The sequence below is a fragment of the Etheostoma spectabile genome, chromosome 21 (assembly GCF_008692095.1).
Source record: "Etheostoma spectabile isolate EspeVRDwgs_2016 chromosome 21, UIUC_Espe_1.0, whole genome shotgun sequence".
Lineage (NCBI taxonomy): Eukaryota > Metazoa > Chordata > Actinopteri > Perciformes > Percidae > Etheostoma > Etheostoma spectabile.
Window position 1 is genome coordinate 557,809 of NC_045753.1, and position 9,582 is coordinate 567,390.

The following is a 9,582-nucleotide window of genomic DNA, read 5'->3' on the forward strand; positions in this document are numbered from 1 at the left end:
GACTATGGTTACCTGGTCCTCAGGTCTCTGCAGGGTAAATCCAGACAGCTAGCTAGACTATCTGTCCAATCTGGTTGGACAGATAGGTAAACTGGTAAACATATATTATATTATTATGATCTGTAGCTAGGGGTCTCCCAATCGCGACAATAAATGTAAACACAGACTTTTGATGACATTGTGAAGTTGCGTGGGACCATGGAGTCTTAAAATGTCTGTGTTCACGGACGGGTTCAGAAATCAAAGTCTTTTTTATGTTACATTTAACGTTTAGTAATAGTAAGTTCATTCATGTCAGTCTAATGAAAAAGTTGCAATTTTCCCTCTCTATGGGATCTCTCCTAGCTTTTCTCTTATTATATCACTTTTGTGTTTAGTTTAGTTTCTGTTGCCCCCAAGTGGCCAGAGAAATCTGTTCTAGTGGGTTTTAAGGGTTCTGGGCACTGTAGAAAAACATTGTCTAAGGGCCCCTCCCATAGACTGTATATATATGAATATGAATATGAAATATATAGTTATGTACGGGCTATGGGCCCCTCCCCACATCCACAGCCACTCCCGCCTCCTTGAAATCACTGCGCCGCTTTTTCCATCTCTCCATCCATCTGCGTGTCAGCCTGCGGTGCAACCGAGCCCGTTTCTACCAATATTTTTATTATTGTTGTCATTGGTAAACATCCCACATCTGCATACCCAGTTCGGCTTCCCATTGGTTCAACGGATTGTCTGTCGCAGTACTTCCGTCCGTTTGGCCGGTTTTGATTGGCCGACGCTCCTCTCTTTTTCCTCTTCTTCGCGGCGGTGGGTCGGAGCCGCTGTGTCCCCGGTCTGGCACGTTCCTAGCCAAATTCTCCACGGTGTAAAATTGGATTCCCCCTTTTTTACAAAACCAAAATTATCCCCCCTTCAATTCCCTGCAACCGCTTATACGTTTCCGCGCAAAACACCCCTCCAAAAGTCCAGCAGATACTTGTGAAGATGGCGGTGGTAAGCGGGATGTTGGGGTCGGCTGTAGCCCGGCTCGAGGGCCGAGAATTAGAGTATCTGATGAAGAAAAGGTCGGTGACCATCGGCCGGAACTCCTCGCAGGGTTCGGTGGACGTCAGCATGGGCCACTCCAGCTTCATCTCCCGGCGGCACCTGGAGATATTCACTGCGGGGGAAGACGGCCCCGGCACGGGGGAATTCTATCTCCGATGCCTTGGAAAAAACGGGGTGTTTGTCGATGGAGTGTTCCAGAGAAGAGGGGCGCCCCCCCTCCAGCTTCCACGAATGTAAGATTGATGTGGCCAGTTTGTTTGCGGATTGCGGGTTCATGTGGTCTTGTTGTTGTTGTCCCGCAGTGATGTTGCACGTGTTGTGTCAAGTAACACCGGTCGGGCGCGTGCAGCGCGTTAGGATGGCGATAACGTCACCAAACCACCATGCCAAATGTGTCAGTTTGCCGCTGACCATTGGTCAACACAGCACACCCTTTTAACTTGAGCCACGACATTTAAGGCAATCGTTTGGGGAGATCTGGTTCATTCGGCATACATATAGTCCACTAATCCGTCATGATCCAGCTAAGAATGAGTTCTATTCAATGCTAACAGGAGTTATCTCAGGACACTTTCCAGATGGAGTAGGTCTAGACCCCACTATCATTTACAGACACACAAATCCTCCAAAAAGCACCTGTACACTGTTGTCTAGGAGCTGGTTGTATTTATTGTTGATCTCCCTGGTGATCCATGCAGGCCGAATTGCAGTATGGCCCCTAACTATCCAAAACGGCCTGTAATACATGGTCCCCAGGCCCCTGGGTTTACTCATAGCTAAATAAGAAACACATAAAAGGCCGAATGTAACAGAGTCTGGTTTGATAGAGAGCTACTGCTGCTGACCTACCTAACATGCTAGCAACACATGCTAATCTGCACAACAGGTAATGATTGGGCCATAAGAGGGGGGTTTACTGGGATGCTGAGGTTAGTGCTGTAGTTATTTGGATCAGGCTCCATGTTGACTTGGTGTCATGTACCCAGTTGGTGTGTTTACACTGCTCAGCTTGTTCTCTTCTTTCACTTGTTAACCCCCCCCCCCCAAACTCATGTCAAATAGTTGTTGTGGTAACTCACATTTGGCATTTAATCGTCATAAATATTTAGTTAGGATATGTTTAATGTTGTCACCACGCCAAAGGAGTAATTCATCAGAAGGTGTAGGATCAACTGGTCCAAATATACCCTATTAAAAATAAATGGGACGTGTTAGACATGATGGGTTACATAATGGTCATGGTGGAGGTCCATATTTAAACTGTGGGGCTGAATCTCAGCGCTCCTGTCTCGGCTCAGTTAGACCTCCTTGTTGCCAGGCAGGAGGCTTGTTTGCTACAGTGGCATTAATCAGCATTATGGTTCCCACTTAGTTAATGTGTATTCAAATGTAGACACATATAATCACAGCAGTGTTTACCCCAGTGTTGAGCAAGCCTGGTGTCCATCCGGGCCTAAGTTGCCCCCCCTCTGGCCTAAGCCACTGGTAATTATTTAAAAAAAATATATATTTCAATACATTCTTTAAACTAGAGTTACAGTGGGGCCGCTTGGTTGGAAAGTTGGATGTAGTCAAACTGTATTTTCAAATCTCCTGTCAGCTTGTAGTTAATGTGTCGGGTCCTGGTCCTGGGGTCGAGGCTGTCTTACAGCATGTCACGATTCTGTTATCACACAGACTACCGGGCTCTACATTAATGCTGCCATCAGTCTGGTACTGGCCCCGCCGGGCCCTCGTAGCCACCTGCTAAACAACTATTCCGGGGGAAACCCTGCACAGTCATTTGAATGCAACTGTGTTGACATTTGACACACACCTTTGTGTTTTGTCTTTGGTTCCCAGGTGTTGTTTGCGGTTCCCCAGCACAAGCATAAAGATCACGTTCACAGCCCTGTCCAGTGACAAGAAGGAGCCAAGGAACGTGCCGGAATCACCGGTCAAGCCCGTCCAACCCCAAATTTCCCCACTGACCATCAACATTCCTGACAACATCGCCCACCTCATGAGCCCACTGCCTTCACCTACCGGCACCATCAGGTGAGGGGGGGCTCTGTGCAGCGTTTAAAACGCTTAATTAAGGGTACAGTAATAACCCCAGCAAGTGGTTGTCTGGGCATTGTTCCAGACATGTATGCACAATTACAGATGTTTTTTTTCAATTTCTCAGTGCGGCAAACTCCTGTCCGTCAAGTCCGCGGGGGGCGGGGCTCTCCAGCTACAGGACAGGCCGTGTTCTGGCCTCCGACCTCATAGGAGACAACTCCCAATCAGAAAACGACAAAGAGGCCTCAGGTGAAGACAGCCCAAAGGTGAGAGTGGGACAGTCTAAAGCTTGGAACTGGGCAATGGAAATGTGAATGAACACTGTTGGTGCATCTGCTTCATTTTAAAATGTAGGATATTTCCCAACGAAAGACATCCGGTGTCTGTGCACTGTGAACATCCCAGGTTACTCATTGAAGTCTCAAAAATGTCCCAATGCTCCCAACAACAGTAGACTTTGGAGTGTGTGAGAAAACATGACCGGAGCTTACCTTGTTTTTCATTAACAAAACACATTTTAATCCCAATGGCTCATCCATTAAACTTTACTCTCTTCTTTTCCACAGGATGACTCCAAACCTCCGTATTCATATGCACAACTAATAGTCCAAGCTATCACCATGGCCCCGGATAAACAGCTAACGCTGAATGGAATATACACCCACATCACCAAGAACTACCCCTACTACAGAACAGCCGACAAGGGCTGGCAGGTCAGAGTCTTCCCTACGTGCTACTGTTTCTTACACATGCAGGACTTGGATGGTAGTGATGGATCAGGGCTGCGTGATCAGCTGTCATCTGTCTCTGTAAAAGCAAACCAGCTGAGGCACTTTTCAAACATGGGGATTTGCTGCTTTACTGTTATATTGTTATTTGTTAATAGAACTGTAAATTGAATACATGGCGGCTGAATTTGAAGATGCCCCCCCCCCCCCCCCCGCGCTTCAGGAAATGAGACTAGCATTGTTTAAATTTATCTTCTGATAATCAATAAGGTTTAGCAGTGAAATGCATGGGACTGCAATGCAGACTGGAGTGTCTGCCTACAGGGACACCAGTGGGACCGCTGTCTCCTGAACGGGTCCAACATGTTGAGTAGCCTTACTGTCGTATGCCCGGTCCAGTACACTCCACAACTACACCTTCTTCTTCTTCTTCTTCTTCTTCTTCTTCCTACAAAAAGCATTAATGCCCGTTCGATAACAATCAGCAGCCAATCAATCGGGGGATCCCAGTCGAATGTTATAAAAATGAAAGCACTCACTTGTTTAGCTACTTCACATTTTCAACAATGTCAACAAAACGGGACCCTTACAAAACTGGTTAAGGTTTTGTTGACTGGAAGTAGAAAACCTGCAAAACCTGTATCTAACCATACTTCCTAAAATAATGAGGCCATAAGACCTGCGCAGTCCCGCCGCTCCTTCCTCCAAACCCCAAACACATTTAGTCTAAGACTCTAAGACTCTAAGAGACAGTTGTATGTTTGTTGTGCGTTTCTATGCGATGGGGTGCCGTTTTCGTTCTCTGGACTGCCCAAGACAAACTTCCCCTGTAACACTGCCATCATGTCAAAGAATTGTACAACTTTAGTAATTCTCTCTCTCTCTCTGTCTCTGTGTCTCTCTCTCTCTCTCTCTCTGTGTTTAGAACTCAATCCGCCATAACCTGTCCCTGAACCGGTACTTCATCAAAGTGGCCCGGTCTCAGGAGGAGCCGGGCAAAGGCTCCTTCTGGAGGATCGACCCCTCCTCGGAGGGGAAGCTGGTAGAACAAGCGTTCAGGAAGCGGCGGCCCCGGGGGGTGCCCTGCTTCAGGACCCCCGTGGGGCCGCTGTCCTCCAGGTAGAGAACTCTCTCATCCAGACACCAGTGTGTTACTTCAGTCGGTGGGGCAACAGCGTGTCAATAATCAACCTTCTTTGTACTCCTGTCCCAGGAGCGCTCCGGCGTCTCCCAGCCACACAGGGGCGCTGTCTGCCCACTCCAGTGGGGTCCAGACCCCGGACAGCCTGTCCAGAGAGGGTTCTCCTGTCCCCATGGAGCCAGAGCCAACCCCACCGCCAGCCCCCACCCAAACCACCACAGCCCAGCCCAAACTCGCTGTCATCCAAGAGGCCCGCTTTGCACAGAACTCCTCTGGTAAAGCACTCCATTCCCCAAGATTCTGTCCTCAGGACAAAAAGGACATTTTTGTATTTTCTTTGTGTTTTAACTCTGAGGTAAAAATGGACTGTTCTTATACTGTGTCCCCTCATGTTTTGTGATGGCGTGCAGTATTTATGTGCCTCTGTCACACCTAGAGTAAGGAGTTTGTCAGTAACCTGTAACCTGTACCCCCCCCCCCCCCCCCCCCCCCATAGGCTCCCCCCTCAACAGCCAGCCGGTTTTGATTGCCGTGCAGCGCCAGATGCCTCAGACAACCATGAAGCCTGTGACCTACGCTATGGCGTCGCCCGCCATGGTAACAACGTCTGTTAGCTCCGCCCCTGTTATGCAGACGGTACACGTCGTCCACCAGATCCCAACCGTCACCATGGCAACTGTTGGCGGACAGCCCGCTGTGACAGTGGGCCGGGAACCTCAGGAGAACGGAGGTGGCGAGAGAGAGATCAAGCGTGAGACCTGTTGTTATTTCTCCCCCCCCCACCCCCTCCCCCCGTAGTCAGGAAGCATTGCGTTGAGACTGTGTGTGTTTTTCTCCCCGTGTGCAGTCCCATCCATCACGGCCTCGTCGCTAGGCGGAGTCAGCCGCATCATCCAGAGCTCTGCGGCCCCCCCGCTGACCACGGTAACCATCGTGCAACAAGCCCCGCTCGGCCAGCACCAGCTCCCCATAAAGGCCATCACGCAGAACGGGACCCACCTCGTCCCCGTCAGTACTGGTAGCACAGGTGACTAACACACACACACACACACAAACACACACACACACACACACACACACACACACACACACACACACACAGCAAATGGACAGAAAGAGAGACTGCAAAGCGAGCGTGTGGAGCGAAAGATTTCATGACTAGCCGAGGCAACCCACCCCAAAAATCTATTATAATTTCCTTTTCATCAACAAAGACATTAGCACCCTAGATGGATGCAGGAAAGACACACGTTGTTGCAAAACCTTTCCCCAGAATGCAGAACGTGTTAAAGCCTTTCCCATGACTCACTCCTCATGGTAACTGTTTTCTTTCTACCAGCTGTTGCGACCCCTCTGCACCTCCTGGCGGCCCCCGCCCCCGCCCCCACCAAGAGGCAGAACGGAGCGCTGCAGGAGCAACCTCAGTCAAAGAGGGTGAAGATGGAGGGGGGGGAGGGGAAAGCTACTGCAGCCACCACCAACAATAACAACGGCACCACGGACATAGCCGAGAAGCAGGGGTCATCGAACACATCGGTGACAAGTAGCGCCCCCCCCCCCCCCCCCCCGCCCCGGTCTGACTCTGGACCCCTGCTCTCCTGTACACATTGAGCCTCACACGTCCCACACTGTCCCCCCCCTCCATCATCTACTCCAAGGTGCCAAAAACAGAAGAGTGACTGGGAAACACCTGCAGGGCTTAGAGAATGTTAAAAACCCTCTTCCTCAACACCCCCCACCCCCTCCCGATCCTCTTCCATATATTTAAGACCACCAAACACGATGCAAAAACTAAAGACAAAAAAAAAAAAAAAGGAATCAAGAGTTGCTGATGACTGTGAAACCCGAAGCTTGAGACCCAGATGCCACAGAAGAAGAAGCACAGGAAGAAAAAGAAAATCCTGATTTCAAGAAACTCCAGAATGACTTTCTGGACAAGCAAGGAGGACTGATGAAGATGGAACGGAGCCTCATCCTGGTAGCATTACAGACGAGCGCTTTTACTGTGTCGATAGACAACAGCAACCACGTGAGATCACCAGTAGTGTATTCCGCTAACGGGAGGTGTGTGTACGTGTGTGTGGACATTCCCACCTTCGGCAGCTAGCCTCCATGTGGACCTACCTAGCCCAGTCGTGAGTAGATATGCAGTATTCCGTTGTACAAGTGTATCTTTGGCTCTGTTTTTGAGTGTTTCTCCGTTTCCCAAGGCACAGAAACTATCTAGTAATAATTAAGATAACTAAAAGCTATAAGTGAGGTCCTTAAGAACATTGAGACATCCCAACATGATATTTTTGGAACCCTTTCCGTTGTTTTTGTATGTGGACTCTTTGTTCAGTGAAATGAATGTAGTCTCCTTTTTAAAGAAAACACTATCTATGGACTGGATGCTCTTCTGCTTATTCATGCAAATGGAATTTTGTTATCACTAATCATCTACAGATTTGTTTTTTCATATTTTTCAAATATCCTATGAGATAAAAAAAAAAAAAAAGTATATTCCCATGCGTATCTGACCATATGCTTCATCGAGCTTGCATGTTACGGATCTAGAGACAATGTACCTGAGCACATTATCTGAATATGGAACTGAATGAATCTCCGCTGTATGATGCTGCACTTAACCCTCTTAGTCGTTTTTTCCTCCTTTTTTGTAATTTTCTTTGCTGTTTCTTCCCGTCACCATGGGCTGTTTGTTACCTTTTTTTTTTGAAGTTGGCAACTCTTGGCTTAATTATTTGATTCTGTTCAGGCTTCTAACCAGTCTATTCAGATTATTCTATGTTACGAGGAAAAACAAGTGATAGGTGTTCGTTCTGCTTCAGTGGGTAAATGCATTTTTTTTTTTTTTTTTTATAAATTTATTTAAAACACTTAACCTCTTAGTTTGTATTTCTTTGAGTAAAAGCCTTCTCTGCGGAGCAAATGCAAACTCAGTCAGTCTGAACGATTATTTTGTTCTTTTTGTTCAAATGAGGAAAGAAGATGACAAACCTAGGGCTGGGAACTGAATTCACTACTTTTTATGCACCGATCGAACCGCCTCTAAAGAATCGGAAAATTCTAGAAACTTGCAGGAAAATCTCTACGTTACAGAGACGGCTCATGTAGTAGAACCTGGAACATAAAGGAAAAGATTTGTACTGTAATATTGTCATTTTTGATTTATTAAATTGGTATCACAGCATTCCTGGATGGGAGAACAACCTGCTCTGGTTTATTGACATTTCTTTAAACCAATCACAATCGTCTTGGGCGGGGCTAAGCTCCGGACGGCGCCCTGGTGCCTCTGCTAAATAGTCTCAGGAAGGAAGTTGTTTTGGTGGAACATGTGAACGTTCAGAAGTAGTTTTAGTCATCAACAGAAAACTCTGTTTGGACAGATAGTCTAGCTAGCTGTCTGGATTTACCCTGCAGAGATCTGAGGACCAGGTAACTATAGTCCTCAGATTGGACAGATAGTCTAGCTAGCTGTCTGGATTTACCCTGCAGAGATCTGAGGACCAGGTAACCATAGTTCTCAGAAATCCACCAGAGGTCAGAACGCCAACACAGAGAGAGGACGGGGATGGACATCAGGCCTAAATAAGGGACATTTCCGGCGACACCGGATCAAGAAGGGGAACGTTGTGGACATAGACCAGGGTATACAGTACTGAACAGGGCTCGGCGTTGTAGCAATTGAGGAGGGACTCTCGAGAAAGTGACTGCACCCAGAGTAGGCGGTGACACCATTCAACCATACTGAATCCTTGAAGGAGCACAGGACCCACAACCAAAGTTATGATGGGCCCAAGCCTCCCCGACACCCCTTGTAGTCCATGAAGGTCTAACCCAGTCAGAACACCGGCAAGGCAAAGGTCAGGATATGTCGCACAGTGAGCTGCAAGGTAGGAATTTGAAAACTTCCTTTTTACATTCATTTCCTACATTAGTTCTAAAAGCATCAATGCATTTTTATAGGGGGTGGCCCTAGATGGCACCCTCCACATTTCGTTAAAATTAAATGAGCCCTACATGCTCATATCTGTAGCACCCCTTAATGGCTGATCTTACACAAATTTAGTCTTGAGCCTCAGAGAGGCATGGCAAACAATAATCTCAAGTTTCACGTTCTTTTCATATCTTTACATTACTTTGTTTTTAAATTTTTTATTCTGGACCCTATTCTCTTGTTTTTGTGTGTAAGCGACTAATGGAACGACACTCTGACAGTGGTCCGGCAGTAAGAAACAGTGCAGCTGTCAGAGAAACAAGCTACAATAGATAATTAATAGGGAAATTGTGCAGCTTATTTTTATGTTCAAAAAAGTGCTCGATTTGCTGCAGACAGGCTCAGATTGTATCATGTGTCTGACATCATGGAAAGGATTTCTAAGGAGGTCGACCTTTTTTTTTTTTTTATAAAAACAGCCGCAAAATTATGTTTGTTAAACCTACCAGACCCCATGTAAATAATCAGTAATTTTAGCATGGTAAAATACACTTCAAAGTCAACAGAAACTAAATAAAACTATGAAAAGCTGTTTCTGGTCGGTCTTTCCACTTTTCAAACCATCACAATTCTATTTCAGTTTGGTTGTAATAAAACCAATGTTTACCGAATTAAATGTAAAAATATGTTGG

At 46.9% G+C, this 9,582-nt stretch overlaps 1 protein-coding gene across 1 annotated transcript; it reads left to right on the forward strand.

Moving 5' to 3' along the window:
- The first annotated feature begins 641 nt into the window (after positions 1–641).
- LOC116671037 (forkhead box protein K2-like) lies at positions 642–6,500 on the forward strand. The gene is given in 10 exon segments (XM_032501924.1): positions 642–1,274; positions 2,884–3,078; positions 3,209–3,350; positions 3,651–3,797; positions 4,738–4,931; positions 5,026–5,228; positions 5,450–5,704; positions 5,801–5,980; positions 6,293–6,460; positions 6,463–6,500. Coding segments are annotated over 10 exon segments (1,818 nt in total). The 5' UTR covers positions 642–978.
- The last annotated feature ends 3,082 nt before the right edge of the window (positions 6,501–9,582 follow it).